General features: G+C 63.0%; 2 protein-coding genes across 5 annotated transcripts in view; one reads left to right on the forward strand and one right to left on the reverse strand.

Annotated features, from left to right (window-relative positions):
• Positions 1-220: 220 nt before the first annotated feature.
• BRF1 (BRF1 general transcription factor IIIB subunit) overlaps positions 221-19,971 on the reverse strand; it is a 47,314-nt gene continuing 27,563 nt past the window's right edge. Inside the window, exons 1-14 of one of the 3 annotated variants that reach the window (XM_015250049.3) lie at positions 16,005-16,288; positions 12,257-12,406; positions 11,184-11,277; positions 10,179-10,305; positions 9,741-9,780; positions 9,563-9,655; positions 5,743-6,012; positions 4,401-4,462; positions 3,919-4,000; positions 3,783-3,838; positions 3,306-3,562; positions 2,610-2,661; positions 1,821-1,992; positions 221-1,399 (exon numbers count right to left, since the gene is read on the reverse strand). In XM_015250049.3, coding sequence (XP_015105535.1) covers positions 1,362-1,399; positions 1,821-1,992; positions 2,610-2,661; positions 3,306-3,562; positions 3,783-3,838; positions 3,919-4,000; positions 4,401-4,462; positions 5,743-6,012; positions 9,563-9,655; positions 9,741-9,780; positions 10,179-10,305; positions 11,184-11,277; positions 12,257-12,338 — 1,425 coding nt within the window. In that variant the 5' untranslated portion in view covers positions 12,339-12,406; positions 16,005-16,288 and the 3' untranslated portion in view covers positions 221-1,361. Of the gene's footprint in view, positions 1,400-1,820; positions 1,993-2,609; positions 2,662-3,305; positions 3,563-3,782; positions 3,839-3,918; positions 4,001-4,400; positions 4,463-5,742; positions 6,013-9,562; positions 9,656-9,740; positions 9,781-10,178; positions 10,306-11,183; positions 11,278-12,256; positions 12,407-14,144; positions 15,977-16,004; positions 16,289-19,971 lie in introns of those variants that run through there. The other 2 variants (XM_072963873.1, XM_072963872.1) reach the window with 2 other exon arrangements.
• Positions 16,441-19,047, forward strand: BTBD6 (BTB domain containing 6). Of its 2 annotated transcripts, XM_072963874.1 has the most exons (4): positions 16,441-16,953; positions 17,046-17,136; positions 17,275-17,393; positions 17,566-19,047. In XM_072963874.1, the coding sequence occupies exons 1-4, from the start codon at positions 16,592-16,594 to the stop codon at positions 18,596-18,598; spliced, it is 1,605 nt and encodes a 534-aa protein (XP_072819975.1). In that variant the 5' UTR covers positions 16,441-16,591; the 3' UTR covers positions 18,599-19,047. The 2 variants fall into 2 exon arrangements, with proteins under 2 accessions (XP_072819975.1, XP_072819976.1); XM_072963875.1 differs by lacking the exon at positions 17,046-17,136 and having other exon boundaries at positions 16,822-16,953.

Consider the following 19,971-nt stretch of genomic DNA (forward strand, 5'->3'; position numbering starts at 1 on the left):
AGCGAGCCCTCCCGGCCCACAGCCCCACGGTACGCCCACGCCAGGATGCCCACACCAGGGACCCACGGCACAGGGACCCCCTGCAGGGAGTGGGGGGACATGTCGCTGATGGAGCCTCATCGTGCATCTGAGAACAGGACCAGGCGTGCCTGCCTCAGCCTCACTCTGCCAGGGAGGCCACAGAGCTGGACACAGAGTCACAGACCACAGTCTCAGTGGGTTTCTGCTCAAGTAATGATCTTTGTTTCACCTACCCATCCTCCACTCCAGCCTTCCAGGAGCCCTGGGGCCCCAGACTGGCTGCAGGGTACAGGCCGAGGAGTATACCAAGGACCTCGAGAGCTGCTCCCTGCACACTCTGCTGTGCCCTGGGAGGGGTCTGCCCACCCTAGGAGATGGGGGCTGGGCCCCAGAAGGTAGTGTGGCATGGCTCTGCCACCGTGGGGGGCAGGTGGCCAAGGCTGGGGCCTCAAGGGACAGAAACATCTGCCTTACCTCCCAGGCTACCTCCAGAGCAGGGATGCCCAGCCCTGAGAATGATCTCTGGGCCTTCCTATGAGGAGGCCTGGCCCGGGTGGTTCAGGGTGGCGGAAACTATCTGGGGCTGGACCACCGGGCTTGGGGACCCTCTGCCTGCCATCCCTTGGTGGACGGTGAGCCGGACCTCGGCTCTGTCCAGGCTGGCCACGCTGGGTCCCCAGGGCAGCTGTGCCTCGACCTCTGCTGAGCGACACTGGACTGACTGGATTCGCCAGCTGGCCAGCTGAGGCCACACAGCCTCTGGATGCCCACGTGCAGATCCACGAGGTCCCCACGGCCTAGGCAGGGGCAGGGAGGCACGAGTGCCTGGCCGGGGACTTCAGGTGGAGACACAGGACCAGCTCTGGACCAGCAGAGGACAGGGCTGGACACAAAGTGCTTCTCTGACCAGCTAGAAGGTGAGGGGCAGAGGGGTCCTGGAACCCACCTGGCCCTCCACTCGCTTGGGAAAGTGGCTGTACCTCCCTGTGCCTCAGATTTCTTCCATGGGACGTGACAGTGCCCTCGCGCAAGGGTTTCTGCAAGGGTTCTTGGGCCGTGAGACCCACCTCTGACCAGACACACACAGACATCCGATCCGGTGCCCCCTGCTGGGCAGAAACACTCCTGACACTGCTCAGAACGTGGTCCCAACAGCAAGTGCCGTGGAAGCCTCGTGCAGCTGTGGATGAGGCGCACGGAGCCGGCGGGGCAGCGCCCATCTTGTCACGGGGAGTCTGGGCACACATGCCTGCGGGCCCTGGCATCAAAGACCCTGACTGATCCTTGATGAGACACCAACGGGGGCCACCGCCAAAGGCTGCCGGCTGCAAGGTCACGCCTCAGTAGCCATCGTCCTCATCACCATCACAGCCGTAATCTGCAAAGCACAAGAAACAGTCACGGGTGCCGGAGGAGTGCCGTGAGGTCAAGGAGCCCAGGTGCCACCCGCCGCGACTCCCGCACCCCCCTGCGTGCCTAGGAGTGGCCACACCCCTGCCCACCACCAGCGTGGCCACGGCTGCCCCCTCAGGGCTCTAGCACAGCCTCGGTCACACATCATCACTGGAGACCACTGCAGTCCTTTCACCCTGGCAGGTCCCATGAGCAATACGGCGGGTGCAGCTTTTCTCTGCTGGCCAGGCAGCCCCTGCCCGGCAAGCCCAGAGCTCACAGCCTTCACAGCAGCCAGGCCCGGCCAGCTCCTCTGAGCACCCTTGGCCTTAAAACCAGTATGGCCACTCCTACCAAGACTCAGTTCAAGTTTCCTCCCGGGTGAAACAGTGTGCAGAGTCCCTCACCGTCGCCCCCCATCATCTGCAAGGCGCTGACACAGGGCTCGCCGTCCTCCTCGTCCGCGTCCTCCTCATCTGCGTCCTCCTCGGGGTGGTACGACACTGGCCCGCTCTCCACCACGACTGCCGTGGGCCCGCCGGGCTCAGCCTCCAGGGAGGAGGGGCTTGGGAGCAAGGCCTGCGGCGGGTGAGGGGACAAGCTGGGGACAGGGCGGAGCACAGCTCCCCGCTGGGGACCCTTCCCACCTTCCAAGAGCAGTCAGCAAGGACCCCCGAGCCCCGTGGCCTCTCCCCTCGCCCCGTGCACACCCAGGAGCTTCCAGAAAACTCTTCATTCCTGCTGAGGCCTTGCCGGAGGAAGGAGGGCCCCTGCCCAAGGAGGGGGCCTGGAGCACAGGCTGCCCCCCGCGACCCCATCCTGCCCTGCAGCTGCCTAGGGGCCCTCCCTCCCCTCACTTTCATTTCCTGGTCCAGACCAGGATCCTGACGTTAAGAGGAAGGCCTCCAGTCCCCAGACAAGGGAAGAGGGAAGGCCCAACACTGGCCGGGATGGACCCTGGGGCTGGGCCTTGCTTCCCACACAGAGGAGCCTGGATGGCTGCACGCTGGCCTGGGGGCAATGCTGGACACTGCTGCACACCAGTGGCCTCCAGCTCCCAGGGCACTTGTCCCCGGGGCCACCCTGGGCCACAGGCCCCTCTGCCGGGGCTGGGACAGCCAGAGCGGCAGTGCCGATGCTCCATCCCCATCAGCCCATCCTCAGCCACTGCTTCCCACAGTCTCGGCACCACGCACCTCCCCGACAGCCACCTTCTTAGCCAGCTGCGGTGACACCATCGGCCTCAACCTGGAAGAGAGCACAGCATGACGGCCTCAGCCACTATAGCACATCTGGGCGACGTGGGGGGGCAGAGCCCCGCCGCCCCGCCCCTCTGGGTCCCGTCCACCCCAGGCCCCGCTGTGGCCTGCCTGCTCCTTCACCCGGGCTCCAGGCCTGGCAGCCCTCCCACCCCAGGCTCCCCTCGTGCCAGGCTCCCTCGCAGACCCACAGGTCTCACGTCTCCGCCCGTCTCCGATCCAGGCGAGTCCCCTCTGTGCCCTCAGCCGCACACAGGCCACAGAGCTGCCCGGACCATCTCTGCAGGGTGGTGGCCCCTGCCCGCCTGCCCCCATCGGGAGTGACACTGCGGCCACTACTCCTGTCTCCTCTAGCCAACCCCCCTGCCCGGCAGTGAGCAGGGGATGAGAGCGGGGCAGGCGCGGGGGACACCCAGGAGAACCAACTCCTGGGATGGAGAATCAGCCTGGCCCACTGTTCCTTGAAACACAACAGGCCCTGATGCCACGGGAGCCCTTCCGGGGCTGGAGCCCCTCCTCGGCCCTGGCCGGGGCAGCAGGGGCCTGCCGGACACCAGCAATGGTTCCTAGCACTCAGGTGGCCAACACTCCCCAAGCGCCTCTGCATGGCCCGGGCCCCAGCCCACCCGGTACCTTTTCCCCACGCTGGTCCCGGGACCAGCCCCGCTCCTGCTGGCAGACGTTTTCCTCCGAGGCAGCTTCTTGGCTGGGGCCTGCTCCTCGGGCCGGGCGTCCTCCCTGGGCAGGCCGGCCCCGGCCTTGCTGTCCAGGTCCCGGAGCACGCTATAGTTGATCTTGCTGGAGATTTTCTTCTGCTCCAGCATCTTCTCGATGGCCTCCCCAGCCGTGCTAGCCTGGATGGGCTCCCGTCGCTTGCAAGACTTCTTGGGCTCAATGGAAACACAAAAGTCATTCTTTCTGTGGGCCTCAGCGCCAGCCGGGCTCCAGGGGGCAGGGGCTCAAGCAGCCAGGGGCTACTGGGAAGCCTGAGCCGCCCTGGTGAGCGAGCGCCTGGGCGGCTGCCATCTGCCCACAGCCCCTGCGCAGACCCCCGGCCGGGCTGGGCCCCAAGCAGGCCTCCCGGGCCCCGGGGAGTGGGGGACGCCCCACCTTGTGCTCCTTGTAGATGCCAAGCTCCCGCTCCTTCGCTATTCTTGCTTCCTTCTCTGGAAGGCAGAGCAGTGGGGTCAGCCGGGCGGGTGGGGTCAGCGAGGTGGCACCCCAGGACACCTGGGTGGGCACTCACCCCTCTGCTCCCGAAGGTACTCAGCATTCTCCCGTGTCCACAGCTCGGCCTTCACGCGGGCCTCTGCCTCATTCAGGATGTACTGGGGCAGAGCAGAGCGTCCCTCAGACGGCACATTCCAGTCTCAGCCACAAACATGCTCCCCTTCTACATGATGGGCAGGACGCAGGCCTCCGACCCAAGAGGGAACATGTGTGGAGACCCTCACCTTTCCCAGGCCAGCCTGAGGGCTGCATCCGTGAACCAGCACTGCACCTGCCCCCCGGCTGGCAGCTCACAGGCCCTGCAGGCGCAGGCGCTGGGCCAGCCAGAGCGCAGGGAGGGCCCCCGAGAAGGCACTGAGCTGAGGGCTCAGGACACCAACTTAAGCACATGCAGGTGACCTCAGACAAGGTGGCTGGTGGAGAGGCTCCCCGCTGGCGGGGGACAAGCACTGCGGGACTAGCTGGGAGCCCCAAGCAACCCATGGCCACGGCGCTCACCCTGTCGATCTCCAGGTCATCGATGCCACTGAGGTCCAGCTCACCGTCCCCGCACGCGTCCTCTGGAGGGAAGCACAGTCTGCGTTCAGGGCCACCTTCCATGCCACCTGGGCCATCACAGGACTTGGGGGTGCGGCTAGGGCTTCTGGAACACGCCTCCTCCTGGCCACTGGCGGGCCCCGCGAATGCAGGGCACAGGGGACGAGACTCACCCCAGCACCTCGTGGAGGAAGCAGGACGCTAACCCACAGGGGAAACCCCTGTCCTCATGCCCTCCTGGCTGTGGCTGTGCTCAGGACACCCCCAACACCTCAGCCATCCTCTTCTGCCCAAGCTGCGTCAACAGCACAAAGTGCACGGCCCAGAAACTGGGGCTGGCCCTCCCGCCCACCACCCCTTCAGCACCTGGCAGCCCTCTGCTGAGCCTATTTCACCCCAACGGCAGACCTCCCGGGCTCTCCTGCCATGTTGTCGCTCCACAGCTGAGGTCCCGCGAGGACACCTGGTGCTCAGACGCACCCAGTGCCCCTCTGGGGTCTGCCTCGCTCCCCTCCCTGTCTCAGCTCCAGTCAGAAGGGCCTCTTCTGCTCCAAGGTCAGAGCACCCTTAGCTGCCTCAGGGCTTTTGCACATGCCCCCACTGGGTACAGCGTGGGACCCGCCTGGGGCTTCACTCATACAGGGCGCAGGGCGAACACCTGAGCAGCTGAACGTGCCTCTGAATAGTGTTCCCCTACATGGGCTCCTCGCACACAGAGGCAGACCCTCAGCCTCGGAGAGGAGGCAGGGCCAGGGCTCGCAGTGAACCAGATGGAACCAAACCCGCCCTCCTCCTGGAGCTGCCTGCATTCCAGGCCTCCCCAGGGGGTGGCAGCAACTGTCACCCTGCTCAGGGCTCCATCACTGTGGGCACTGGAGCCTGGCGGGCAGTGTCCGTCTAACTCATGGAGACGGGGAGCTCAGCCGATGCTTTCCCACCAGACTAGACATGCAGGGGACAGGGAGGGGGTTAGGGTTAGGGCCCGTGACTTCTCAGCTGAGATTCACAGGAGGCCTCTGCACTGACACCTCCTGAGTTGCCCAGGGGCAGGAAGGAGCCTGCAGTCACAGCCCCCGGACAGAGGGCTCTGGCCACTGGAGGAGGGTCCCCAAGATGGTGAGAAGCCCTCCTGGCCATCCAGGGTGTTGGCACAGCAGGGTGGCCGGCCGCTCACACAGCCCTGCAGTGGGGCTGCAGTGCCCCTCCCAAGCCTGCCCTTCCAGAAGCCTGCCCTCCAAGCAGCACCCCACCTTCCACCCACCCGGAGGAGCCCTGCATCCTCCCCCCAGCCCCCAGTACTCACTGGGGTCTCGGCTCTGGGAGGAGATGCACTCTCGGATGGAGTCCGAGATGCCCAGGCTGGCAGCTGTGGGCAGGGGTCCGAGGAGGGACTCCAGGGCGGGGGGCCTGCCATGCCCCTCAGGGCCCCCCGCCACCTCTGAGCTGCCAGGAAGGCCACCACCAAGGAGCTCCCTGTAGAAGTCCTTGTTCAGGTGGCTGGCGGCGGCCTCCAGCTCCTCGTCCTCGGCGTCCTCCTCGCCAAACACACTGGACGTGGTGTCCTCGACAGAGCCTAGGGACACAAGCGCACACACCACCTGAGAGCCGGGCGGGAGGCCAGGTGGCCCGCTCGCTGAGGTGGAGCATTTCTGCCCACTGCACAGGGCGCTGAGGCCAGGAGGTGAGCCCACGGCCCGGCCCACACCTCACACTGATGCTGGGGGGACCAGACATCAACCTGACAGCTGGAAGTACAGACACTCAGAGAGAACACGGGAGGAAACATGACTATGGGTCAGGCAAAAACTTCCCAGATGGGATGCTGAACGCAGAATCCACGAAGCACTGAAAAATCAGATTTCGTCAAAGTCGAGAACTTGGCCTCTGAAAGACACTGCTAAGGGAACAAAAAGACGCCCTGCAGACTTGCCTGAAGTCACAGATCTGATGAAGGATGTGTCTCTGGACATGTAAATGACTCAAAACCCCGTAAGAAGGTAACACGCAACCCGATAAGCCACGGGCAAGAGACGGGACTGGGGACTACAGCAGAGCCCCCGTGGGGGACAGCGGGGCGGAGGCACCACATCCCACCCAGAGAACTGCCGCTGGGCAAGCCCGCTGCGGCGAGGGGCGCCTGCTGGGAAACAGCCAGACGGCCGCCTGCAGACTGGGTGCTGACCCAGCAGGCCCACCCTCAGCGCTCTCCTGAGAGCCAAGGAGACGACGCCGGCACGAACGTTCACAGTGGTTCTGGGCACAAGTCCAAGACTGGGACCGAGCCGAGGGCCCAGGCCCAGGCTCGCACGTGGGCCAGCGCTCCACAGGAGGGGTCTGGCACGGCTGCGCCGAGAGACAATCCGGGGGAGGGCCAGGGCTCCCCCGCGTGGTCCTGTTCAAGGGATGCGCCAGGCAGGGCAACGGTCTGCACGGCCCCCGGCTCGGCCCCTCCCCAGCCCCCCAGGACGCCGCCTCACTGCTGTGCGCCGGCACACATCCCGCAGGAGGGCCAGCACTTGGCACACACGTCCTGAGGGAAGGACTCCCACCGGCGTCCGTGGACTGGTCCCCCCGACCTTTGCTCCAGCTGCTGCCCCACCAGCCCAGCCCCCTCCTCCTCGCAGCACCTCCTGATGGCAGAGACAAGCAAGGAAAAGAACATGCGTGGGGACTGCGGCTTCCTCGCCAGGCAGGCCCTCCTCAGCAGGGCTAGGGGGCTTGGAGACTGGTCCGTGAGGAGCCCACGGATCAGAGCTGCAACACCGTGACCCATGGCAGGCCAGACACCTCCTCTTAACTTGAGCTCAGGCCCGGACAGACAGGAGTGCAGGACACAACGAGACGTGGAAACGGCCCAGACGACCAAGCTGCAGGGACACGACCCCAACCATGTCGCCAGGCAGAGAAGTGTGCAAGAAGCTGAAACGGGAGGAGACAAGTGGCCCCTCGACACACCAGCCGTCACTCACAGCCCAGCAGGGAAGGTGCAAGCAGGTGCTGCCCAAGAGAGGAGGGAAGAAACCACAGAAAGGACACCCCTTGGACAAGTACAGGGTCCAGAGAACACCGTGCAAAAGGCACAGCAGGCACAAAAGAGCTCCCGCCGCAGAAAGAGGAGGAAAGGCTCTTCCTGGACCAGGAGGCAGAGCCTGGCCGCTTGCCTCCAGAAGAGGAAGACACAGGTGGAGCGACCGGGGGGCCGGCGGAGCAGAGCAGCAGACGTGGAGGCACCAGGGCGTGCGCTCAGGTCCGCTGATGGCGCCAGGCACCGAAACCGAGCCCGCCTCGGTGGGAAAATGGTGACCACCCCTGTCCTGCAGAGGACCACAGACCCCGACGACTACGTCAGCAGCGAGACACCCAGCAGAGGCAGAGCCCACCCGGCACCCCGGCGTCCCCAGCCAGGGACCCACCCGGCCACGTGCGCAGTTGGTGGCACAAAGGAGGGACATGCCGGCAACGCCCCGTCACAATGCAGCACGTGCGGTCGTTCACAACAGCGTCAGAAAGCAGCCCACCCGCCCCCACTCTGGTCTCCCTCTCGACTCTGAGCGCCAGAGGGAAACGATCTGAGACCGTGAACAGCAGGAAGCATCTCATGTCGGCCCTGCGGGTCGCAGCTCCAACGCACGGGGCGCCCTGCCCTGCGCGAGGAAACCTGTCACCCAGGACCGGACTCAGCACACAGAAGGGCAGCCTCGAGGAAGACAGAGAGCAGGGGAAGCGGGGTCCCTGACTCAGCACACAGGAAGCCGCAGAATCAGTAAGTGAACGCAAGACTAGGTTCAACGGGAGATCGATAACCTAGCTAGGGGGAAAAATCAGGGAACAAACTATGCAAAACAAGAAAGAAAAACACAGAAACAATAAAGTCGAAAGCATTGCAAGACACAACTTTGTTCAGTTCTGTATAAAAGTGTCCTGGCCTTGGCGGGACAACACTGCGGCCTTAGGGCCGAGGCGTGCCGTCCGGCCGCGGGAGGCCTTCCGGGGACCGAGGTGGGCTCAGCGCGTTTATCGACCCCTGAGAACCCTGTGTTCTCTCCACAGACCCTGCGACATCAGAAACACAGGCTTGTGGCGGAGAGGAAGGCTTGGTGAAGCGGCGAGTAGGTGTTTCCTTTTCAGGATAACGCAGCACTGTGGCCCACAGCCTGTGCCGTGTGTCCCGGGGCCACACTGGGGCCCTTTGGGGAAGCCGGGCGACGCGCTGGCCGTCACCACCAAGACGCAGCATGGCACTGAAGGGCCAAGCAACGCGCCAGGTGGGAGCAAGACATTCAGGCCTAAGACTGTGAGTGGCTAAGACGCCACTGTTTCTACCAAACGTAGCTAACCACGTGAAACAGTCAGTGCAGAGCTGCGAAGGGCAGAAGCGGTGCCCGAAGCCACACCTGAAGCCAGTGTCGCCCAGGCAGCGGGTGGGGGCCGTGGGAGGGGACACGCCCTCGTGGTGCACGGGCTGCGGCCCGCCTGGAGAAAAGCAGACGGCGGGGACACCTGCTCGCGGGAGGAGGTCGGGCCAACCTTCCCCAGGCGGATAGACGGAGCGAGAGCTGGGAGCGCGGGCAGTGGACAGCTGTCTCTAGGATCGTGTGAGAAACGAAAACCACCCCCAGGCAAGGACGTGAGAAGGTGCCCGCCTATTGGACTGAAAAACTGGCAACGCACACCACCCCACGCCTGGTCCTTGTCCCGGTCCCGGTCCCGGTCCCGGTCCTGGTCCAGGAGAGCCAGGGAGGCGCCCGGGTAGCTCTGCATGGCCCCGAGCCAGAAACAGGGGTGCACGAACTGCAAGGACCAGCCAGCCAGTGCCGGCAAAGAGTGGGCAGGGACCAGGGTGGATGGGGCACAGCCAGGGCTGAGCTCCCCTCCACAGGCAGCATCTGGGGAGGAGCGCGTGCCCGAGGGCAGCGGGGGGAGCCTGGTCTGAGAGGCTCAGCTACCAAGGAGATGCCCGGGACAGGGCTGGAAGCGGGGGACACGGTGGCCTGGGTGTCCTGGGAGCGGCTGATGCCCAGCATGCGCTCAAGGCCTGGGGTGGAAGCGGAGAGGGGGCGGGTGAGGGCCCGCGGCAGGAGGGCCGCTGGGCACAGGCGAGAGCGGACACAGGGCTGACTTACCGTCTTTGGTCAGGCTGGCCAGGGCCCCCTTTGCCTTGGGCCGGCTGTTCTCTAGTTCGATCTCAATTGCATCCTGGTAGCTGGATATCTCTCCTGAGGCAGGTTAAAGGCCAGAGGTAAGCACAGGCGCCACCCCCATGAGGGCCCGTGGCATCTGCACAGTGAGGTTGGCTGTTACCTTCCACCTCCTCCAGCTGTTTGGACAGGACTTGCTCCAGCTGCTCGGAAAAAGACAGGAAGGTCAGAGAGAGGACGGAGACTGGGGCCTGCCGCTGCCTGGCGTGCAGCTTGCCGTAACGGGGCGGACCCAGGGTTGAGACGCAGCATGCTCTTGGGAGCAGGAGACTGAGCTGTCCCAGGGTCCCCACCCGCAGGCGCTAGCAGCTGGGCCCTGGCGCTTCCCTGGAAACTGCACAGATGCACCTGACGGCTGACGAGATGGCTCGGGGCCCCCAGGCCCCGCACCCCCCCACCACCTCCCCCACAAACTGCACGTGGACCCACACCCTCTTTGGTCTCCGTGGCTGAGCCGCCTGTTTTGTAACGAGAACGTGAAACGCTACCTCTGCCGTGGCCATGAGCTGGATGGGGCACAGCCAGGCAGGCAGGGCCTCACCTGCTTCATCCGCAGCTTCCTCTGCCCGGCTGTGTACGACGGGGGGTCGCACTCCCCCTCCAAGTCAATCTTCATGAACTCGTCCACAGTCAGCTGGCTGGTGGGGGTGTCTTCAAACTCCGTGAGCCTAAAAGAGACGTGAGGAGGGGAGCCTGGCACTCCTGACAGTGGCGCTTAGACCAGCACTCAGTTTACACAGCCCCCCGGGGCCCTGGCTCCCCGGCCCAGCACCCCGTCACGCACCGCTGTGAGCACAGGCCCAGCGGCTGTCCGGCAGCCTCTCAACCCCCACCCCAGCCCACCAACAAACTAGGTCCTTGTGAGGAAGGGCACAGCGCCTCGCCGGTCCCACAGGAAGACGCGGGAGGCCCCGGGAGGAGGGAGGCTGCCCCACGGGTCCCAGGCTGTGGCCGGTAGGCAGCGGTTCTGCGCTGTGGGGTGCCCGACCAAAGTTAAGTGTCAGCTTGGTCAACTTCCCACACTTCACACAATCATTGAAATGCTTGAATAAGAGAGTTTTAAAAGAGAACTAGGGATCATATAAGCAAAACAAATTTCCCTCTGTCTTTGAAGACTGCCACAGGCTATGATCTCTGTTGAAAGGCAGCCACCAAGTGTCCCAGACTCGTGGGGAAGGCCTGCAGTGACCAGTGCAGCTCTAGCGCGTCACCGTCCAAGTGGGGCTGTGGCCAGAGCTACCCTGACGACCCTGGGAGCATGGCTCCGAAGCAGGAGCTCGCCAGGCCGCTCCAGGATAGGGCACGGTGGGCCTCTGAGCCTGCTTCCCCGGGGAGGCCCATCACTCAAGCCGCACCGACCAGGAGACGGGCGAGGCCGCTCTCAGAGCCTGCCTCCTGACTGTGTGAGTCAGGGTGTCCACCTCAACACGGCCTGGAAGACAGGGGCCACGACTTAGACTGGCGGGGGCGGCGTGGGCCCAGAAGGCCTGACGGAGACACCGCGGGGGAAGCCTGGCTGAGCTCCAGCCAGGACGGGAGCCCCTACCTCTTGCGCAGCGTGGACTCACACACCTTGACCACGCTGATGACCTCTTTGACAGTCCTCCGGAAATCGTGCATTCTGGCTGCAACCAGAAGTGCTGGAAAGGGACAGGACTGGGGGGTCAGAGACGGATGCCTGCGAAAGCAGGGCCACTGGTGTGCCGAGGGCTCCCTCCAGGGGAGCTGGGGTGGCACTGCCCAGGCTGCACCTGTCACAGCACCCGAGGCCCACAAACTGCTCTGCGTGCTGTTACGTGACTACTTTGAAGAAATAAAAGGTGCCCCGTCACACGTTCCTGTTTTAAACACAAGAAGCATCGAGATGCGCCCTTTGAGAACTTCAGCCCTTTGAGAACTTCACATGACCTCTCAAAGCGCACAGTGCGCTCTGAGCTGGCCTGAAGGGGGCAATGCTGGCAACGGACAAGCCCAGGTTGGGGGGAGGGGGGCGTGCCGGCCCGGGGTGCTGTGCGTGTGGCCACGACCAGCTGGACCCTCGGAGAGGCCCAGATCCTGGGCTGCGAACTCAGGAGTCAGACTTGGAGATGGAAACTGCTTCTTGGGCAGCACTGACTCTGCTGGTTGCTGACTGTTCAGAAAGGAGTGGACTGGACCCTGAGGCACTGGGTGAGGGGCTGAGAGGAAGAGTAAGGCCCCCCTGAGGAGGGGCTCTGGGTTTAGGGAGCATTCGACTCAGAGCAAGACTGCCGACAGCTGCACCCAGAAGGGAGACCAGGCAACTGTCCCCTGGGAACAGGGAGACAGCCTGAAGGCCCGCGATGCCCTCCGCAGTGATGACTCAGCGCCAGGCCAGTGCCCTGGGACTCAAGCCCAGGGCCAAGGCCAGGAAGCCTACGTCCTCTTGGCCTCCAGGAGTCCTGCCCACTCCCCAAGATGGTGGAGGCCAGCAGGGGCAGGTGGAATCCTTGAGGGCCGCGTTCGGACTGCGCAAGGGAGACTGGGAGGCAGCTCTGGAGACAACCCACCCCCTACCTGCCTGGCCTGACAGAGGGTTGGAACAGAAGCCACCAACACACCGGCAGCGGACCCGGCCACCATGGTGCCCAGACTACCCACCTGCCCCGCAGAGGCCAGAGGGGCGCCGGCCCGTGTGCATCCAGTCCCTCTTCATCCTCTGCAGGAGCCTCAGGGCTGTCATGGACACCTCGTGGTTCTTATCGCCAAACTCCAGCAGGTGGGCAAAGCGCGGAATATACAGGCAGGGGTCTGTGGAAACAGGACCTCAGCGCGGCTGCACACCCCACACTGGAGTGCTGGCGAGACCCCGCCACACACGAAAACCAAGCTCGTGTGACACGCATCCCCCCCAACCCAAGTCGGAGCGCCCCCAACCCGTCCTTCCACCGCACAGGCTCCCCGTCCTCCGCCCCGACACACAGCCTCCCTCCTGGACAGCGCAGCTGGCAGCCCGCCACGCCTGGAGCGGGAACGGGCATGGGCAGGGTGCAGCCGCTGCCCGGGCTGGGGCTCCAGGGCCCAGAGGCGCCGTGCGCTCCAGGAGAGGCTTGCGCAGCGCCTGCTACTTCACTTGGCGTTTTTTTTGTTTGTTTTTTAAATTAGGTTTACTTTTTTGTTTAATGAAGGCACTGGGGATTGAACCCAGGACCTCATGCACGGTAGACAAGCACTCTGCCACAGAACTATACCTCGACCCCCCTCATGTGCCATCTTGAGGGTTACTAGTTATACCGAACGTGTTTTTTTCCATTTTTATTTACTATTTTCTCTTGTGAAATACCGGCTGATGTCTTCTGCCCCCTTAACTACAGCCGTGTCTCTGCACACCTCTTTAAGTAAACGGGTATCTCCTGCTGCAGGAAAGCCAGCCTAGCTCAGGAGGGACACGCGCCCTCTCCCTCCCGGCTCTAAGCTGGGAGCTGAACACAAGGCTTCACGCAGCAGACAAAAACCACCGAGCAACTGAATGAATTCAGCTGACCGCAGGGACAGCCACAGGTAACGAAGGAGCCACGTGGGGCTCCGTGACAGAACACCGGGGCAAGACCGCCTTTGGACGAGACCATCCAGGATGGCTGCGCTCAAGAGGGGCTGAGGCGTGAGGTGGGGTCCGAGAGAGAGCGGCCAGCGGGGAGCAGGCATGCACAGGCAGGTGGCAGGGGGAGGGCAGACAGGGAAGACCCCAGGAGGCCTAGGAGGGAGGGGCCCACCAGCTCCTTAAATACCCCCAGTAGCAGCATAAGCAGGTGCAACAGAGACCCCGGTTGGCAGCCAGCGCCCAGCACCCTCTCCTGGGCCCAGGCCAGACCACTTCTCCTGGCTGCCCTGCATCTACACAGGTACTTGGGACTGAGCTCTGGCCCCTGGAAGCCCAGTGAGGTCCGACAAGCACCCTCTTCCATCCCCTGCCAGCCTTGGCTCACGTAAAGAACCCAGGGATGGTTTCTGAGGCCACAGAGATTGGCAGCAGCATGTAAAGCCGCCTGGGTCCCCCAGGGACGGCAGAGGTCCAAGTGACACTCCACACTGACAGAGGAGGCTGTAGTAGAGTGGGGAGCAGAACCTCTGGTTGTGTTGTGCCACGAGGACCTCAGCAGCCACCCAGCACAGCCCACCAACAGAGCGTGAAAGCCACCAGCGGGAACCTCGTGCGCTGTGGGACCGGGAAGCCTGGCTGGGGAGTCCTGCACCCACACCCACACCCACTGCACAGCGCACCTCCCAACCCTGGAGGGAAGAGGCTGTCCCTGGCCCAGCCACAGCCCAGCCAGTGAGAGACGGCCACCACCCCGAGCCCTCACTTTCCTCCGGTGGAAACATAAGGCCTTGGAAGCAGCAGCCCCCGCCACCGCCTGCCCCCACCCCAGCTTCCTCCTTTTTCTCTGCAAAGTGAGGCTCCTCCTCTGTCTGCAGCACACGCCCTGGGGCTGCCAGGTCGCAGGTCCTCAACTGCTCGCTTTGCTGGTAACTAAGCCCCAACACTTACCCCCTTGCAGAGACCATCGGGTGACGGGCAGGCAGGGTCAGCTCTGAGCCTGGGCAGCCTGGAGCTACAGCCTACTTCCACTGTGGGTGTTCTGTTTTGGGGGGGGGTGCCTGTGTGTGATTCGGTCCCTAACAAAGATATTACCAGGAGGAAACAAACACACTTTAAAAATGGAATTGCCAAGGGAAGAGGGGAACAGCTCAGCGCAGAGCACGCGCTCGCTCGGCATGCAGGAGGCCCTGGATCAACCCCCAGCGCCTTCATTAAAATAAACAAATGCGCAAACCTCACTACCTCCCCCTAAAAAAAGGGATTGTTAAGATTCCCAACTAATTTCAAGAAAACAGAGCCCATCAGAGCTGGGGATTAAATTAGAGGGTCTCATCCTGACTTGGGTGGGACTTTGACACTGACTGGTTCTTGAAATAAGAAACCGCGAGTTTGAAACTACTGGTAAAAATTTCAAGACAAATATGCCAGCAGTCTGGGGTAGGTGTGGGACAGACTGGGGCATTTAACCTAGGAGAAAAAAGATAACGAGGAGAGAGTAACAAACCACAAGTATAGGTCACGCGACAGAGTTAAATCCCCTGACCAGCTTGGACAAGAGCATGAAATGCATGACATGCTGTTTGCAAGAGACACTTTAAAGTGACGCAGAAAGGGGAAGCACAGAAGGCTGTGCTGGGACCCAGGCGGCAGGGCGGCGGGGCGGGGGTGGGAGCCTTGAGTGGGGCCGGGACGAGCGCTCTGTGACAGAAGGAACACAGCGATCTTAAAAGACAGGACGATCACAGATCTGCAGACACACGGGGCACAGCAAGAATGAAGCGAAGGGAAAACGGTTGGAAACAAATCTCAAAACCACATTTTTAACAAAATGCTCTCAAATTAGATGGACTGGGGGAAAAAGCCTAGATGAGGAACTGGATGCCATCACCACCGACTCGACTCAACAAATACATTTTAAGTTAACACCCTACAAAGTTAACCGTTCTTTTCCAAAGTCTGTGAAACTGTTATGAAAACTGGCCTCCATGTATCTCGGAGGACAGAAATATCACGACGTGCCCTTTGACTTCAAAGGCAAAAAAAAGATACACAGTGCCCTCACCTCCAAACAAATTATCAGCAAATTAAAGAACAATCTTCTAAGCAGACTTAAGCACTTAATTAAAGAAGAAATAGTGAACTAGACAGTCAAGCGAAACATTAAAGACTAACAAAATGACGTATTTAAAATAGGCAAAATGGAGTAATAAAAACAAGTATATAAATAAACCACCTTCACCAGGGAAGGAATTCTGGAAGATAGAACCCGAAACAGTACGGCGCTGGTATACGGGAGACATGTCGGTCAACGGAACAGAACAGAGCCCAGAAACAGGCCCACACGCACACGGTCAAACGATCTCCCACGAGGGTGCCGGGAGGTCAGGGCAATACACAGAAATTAACTCCAAAGGGATTAAAGACCTAACGCTAGGACCCGAATCCGTGAAACTCCTAGAAGAAAAAGCCAGGAAAGAGCGGGGCCTTGGAGTGGGCAATGATTCCTCGAACAGGACACCAAAAGCACAGGCGACAAAAGCAAAAACGGACAAACGGGACTACATCAAACCTAAAACCTTCCGTGCAGCCAAGTACACAACCAGAGTGGAAAATGCTGTCTACAGAGCGAGACAAGTACTTGCAGCTCCTCCACCCCGTAAGGGCCTAGTCTCCAGAATACTCAAGAGAACGCCTAGACCTCCACAGCGACAAAGCAGCCCGGCTCGAACACCGGCGGAGGACTGCGCAGCAATGACCGGCAGCACCACACCGACGCTCCGCGCGCTGGTCATCAGGGCCGAACCTCACCGTTTAGAACAGTGTCCGCGGCCCGCAGCGCGGCGCGTGCCCCCTGGGGGTCATCTCCCCCGGCGCGCCCTGTCCCCTCCCCACCTCCTCGGCCAAGCGTGGGGACCGGCTCCGCCCCGCCCTTGAGGTCACCGCACGGCTCAGGCGCCCAGGCTGCAGGACTGGCCTCGTAGCGAGGCAGCACCCCCCCCCCCCGCGTCGGGGGTCCTGCGCTGAGGCCACCAACGCCGCCGCCGGCTGCCCACCGCGAGCCCGCGCCCCACGTCCCCCTTCCCGCAACTCTCCCGCCAGGCTCCTGCGGGAGCCCGCGCCGGTCTGGGCCGGGGGCGGGGCGGAGCCACGGGGGCGCACGTCGGCGGCGCGGGGCGGGATCGGGGCCGGGGCCGCGGTGGGGCGGGGCCACGGGGGCGCACGTCGGCCGCGCGGGGCGGAGCGGTGATGCGGCGTGACGCGCGGGCGCCGCGGCGGTGCGGACGAGGGCGGGCGGGCGCGCTGGAGGCTCCGGTCGGCGGGCGGGGCGGCCCGAGGGAGAAGCGCCCGCCGCCCGGGGCAGGCCGCTACGCCGCGCGCACGGCCGCCGCGGCCCCATGCTGCTGCCCCTGGCCTGCCTGCACGGCCGGGTGGCGCAGTGCCTCACCGCGCTCCTGGTCCTCGCAGAGCCGCCCCCGAGGCCTCGGCGCGGCGCGAGGGCGCACGGCGCGCCACCCCCGCGCGCCGAGGCCGCCCTGCCCGCGAAGATGGCCGCGGAGCTCTACGCGCCCGCCGCCACCGCCGCCGCCACCGCCACGGACATCGCCAACAGCAACGCCGCCGCCGCCGCGGGCAGGAAGGGCCGGCCCAGCGCCCCGCTGCCCACCCCGCCGCCGCCCGCGCCCGCGCCTCCCGTGCCCGACAACAACAACTTGGAGAGCCCCAACTGGCAGTCCTTCCACCCGACTCTGCGCGAGAGGTGAGCCCCGGCTGTGCCCCCGCCCCTGCCCGCGCCCCCGCCCCGCGCCCACCCGAGCCCCGAGCGCCGTCGTGTGCCTCTGCCCTTTGCAGGAACGCGCTGATGTTCAACAACGAGCTCATGGCTGACGTCCACTTCGTCGTGGGGCCCCCGGGCGCAGCCCAGAGGGTGCCTGCTCACAAGGTTGGTAGAGGCCCGGCCCTTTGAGCTCACAGAGGCGACCAGCGCCTCCTGAGTATGAACTGCCTTCTACCTGGGGTGTGGCAGCCGCGGGGGCGGGGAGGGCCCGGGGCTCAGGGCAGCTCTTTCTCTCCTCCACAGTACGTCTTGGCCGTTGGCAGTTCCGTCTTCTATGCTATGTTTTACGGGGACCTGGCAGAAGTCAAGTCAGAAATCCACATTCCTGACGTGGAGCCTGCAGCTTTTCTGATCTTGTTAAAGTAAGTCTGCTTCGTGAGTGCTCAAGGATGGGGTGGTGCCTTGCTGCCTGGTTCCACCAGCCAGCATCCTGCAGCTCCGGCAAAGTCCACCAGCACCGATGGGCACCTCTCCCAGGCCCTGGGTACGCGGCGTGCCCTGTGCAACCTGTGACCTGGCTCCCGTCCTGCCTAGGTACATGTACAGTGACGAGATCGATCTGGAAGCTGACACAGTGCTGGCCACGCTCTATGCTGCTAAGAAGTACATCGTCCCTGCATTAGCAAAAGCCTGTGTCAACTTTCTGGAGACAAGTCTGGAAGCCAAAAACGCCTGCGTGCTGCTGTCCCAGAGCCGGCTGTTTGAGGAGCCTGAGCTGACCCAGCGCTGCTGGGAGGTCATTGACGCACAGGCAGAGATGGCCCTGCGGTCCGAAGGCTTCTGTGAGATTGACTGGCAGACACTGGAAATCATCGTGACGCGGGAGGCCCTCAACACCAAGGAGGCAGTGGTCTTTGAGGCTGTTCTGAGCTGGGCTGAGGCAGAGTGCAAGAGGCAGGGCCTGCCGGTCACCCCCCGCAACAAGAGACACGTCCTGGGGCCAGCCCTCTACCTGGTCCGAATTCCAACCATGACCTTGGAGGAGTTTGCCAATGGTGCCGCCCAGTCAGACATCCTGACGCTGGAGGAGACCCACAACATCTTCCTGTGGTACACGGCGGCCAACAAGCCCCTCCTGGACTTCCCCCTGACCAAGAGGAAGGGCCTTGCCCCCCAGCGGTGCCACCGCTTCCAGTCCTCTGCCTACCGCAGCAACCAGTGGCGCTACCGCGGGCGCTGCGACAGCATCCAGTTCGCCGTGGACAGGAGGGTGTTCGTTGCAGGGCTGGGCCTGTACGGCTCCAGCTCCGGGAAGGCAGAGTACAGCGTGAAGATCGAACTCAAGCGGCTGGGGGTGGTCCTGGCACAGAACTTGACCAAGTTTGTCTCCGACGGCTCCAGCAACACCTTTTCTGTCTGGTTTGAACACCCTGTGCAGGTAGAGCAGGACACCTTCTACACGGCCAGCGCCGTCCTGGATGGCAGTGAGCTCAGCTACTTCGGGCAGGAGGGCATGACGGAAGTGCAGTGCGGGAAGGTGACCTTTCAGTTCCAGTGCTCTTCCGACAGCACCAACGGGACCGGGGTCCAGGGCGGGCAGATCCCTGAGCTCATCTTCTACGCCTGAGGCTCTGTGGTGGCCGTGGGACGCTGGGAGAGGCAGGCCCCTTCTATGCAGCCAGTCAGGGACCGGGGAAGGGCCAGGAAGTGCTGGATGCCCTGCTGCCACCCTACTGACCCTGCGGGCTGCACTTCGCCTCCTGTATGAATCAGCCATAGCCTGAAGCCATGGCGGACGCTTCCACCCAGCCGAACCTTGGCTGCTGGGTCTCAGGCATCTCCTGTGCGTTGGGTGCGCGTCTCGTGGGGCAGATGTGGGGGCACGAGGCAGGCCCTGGGCCCCTCCTGGCAGCACCTCCTGCCTGCTTTGAGGGCTCTGCTCCCCTTCTCACCCTCCTGGATTTTATTCTAAGTGGTTCTAAGCTTAAGACCTTCCTTTCAAATCAATGGGAAAAGTCCGTTAAAGTAGTTCACCTATTTAAGTGGATTTTCATAATAAAGTTTTAACAAAACGAGGCCACACGTAGGTAAGTGACTGTAAGTCTCAAGCTGAGGAGCTCAGTTTCTCACACGATGAAGACTGCTCCCTGCCAGTGCAGAGGAAAGCTCACAGCCCTAACAGGGCTGAGCGGCTGGCAGCTAAGCACTCCCGCGTGGTCCCAAGAGGCCCACCCATCCGTGGGTTAGCCCTCTGCCTGCAGCCTGGGCCTCTACCTTCTCTTTCCAGGTCTGCAGCCAGAGAGCTCTAGAAAAAGCCAGGTGTCAGGTTGTGTCTCCTTTCTAAAGTGTCACCAGCCCCTCAAAGTCCTACTGCTTGACGCTGATTGGGTGGTTGGGGGGGGGCGGCTCTCCACCAGGTCCAGGGCTCCAGCCCCTGGGAACAGACCACCCCCGGGTGTGCTGTGGAGTAAGGCAGGCCCCCCAAGCCTCCTGCCGCCGTCCTTCCACACTGCAGACACCTAGGCCAGACGCTTTGTTTCTGGAAAACCTCAGCTCGACCCCCAGAGGGAAGGATCACATCACTCAACACAGGGATGTAGCCCCTTGGGAGGGGAACACCCCCACCTCAGTATCGCTGCTGGCCCACCCTGCTGGACAGTGCCTTCCCAGCCCCAGGGCACCATCCTATGGGTGATGCAGGACTGCACTTCCTGGCCCCACGTACGCCTCCTTAACGAGAGGAAACATGCCTCTAGATGCTGACAGACAAAGGAGGGAAGACTGTAAGGGCAGGACCAGGGGCTGGGAGAGGCCCGGCTCCGTCTGCAGAGTCCTCCTGCCCCAGGGCACCTCCTCTGGACGTGGCCAGAAGGCCCCACCCACACGGCACATCCCTTTCCCTTTCCACACCCTCATCCACACCTGTGACGACAGACCAGAGGGCATCCTGGTTTTAAACCAGAAATAACCGCCACACTGCTCCCTCCACCCCCACCCCCA

This window comes from Vicugna pacos, chromosome 6, assembly GCF_048564905.1.
Source record: "Vicugna pacos chromosome 6, VicPac4, whole genome shotgun sequence".
In the NCBI taxonomy this organism is placed as follows: domain Eukaryota; kingdom Metazoa; phylum Chordata; class Mammalia; order Artiodactyla; family Camelidae; genus Vicugna; species Vicugna pacos.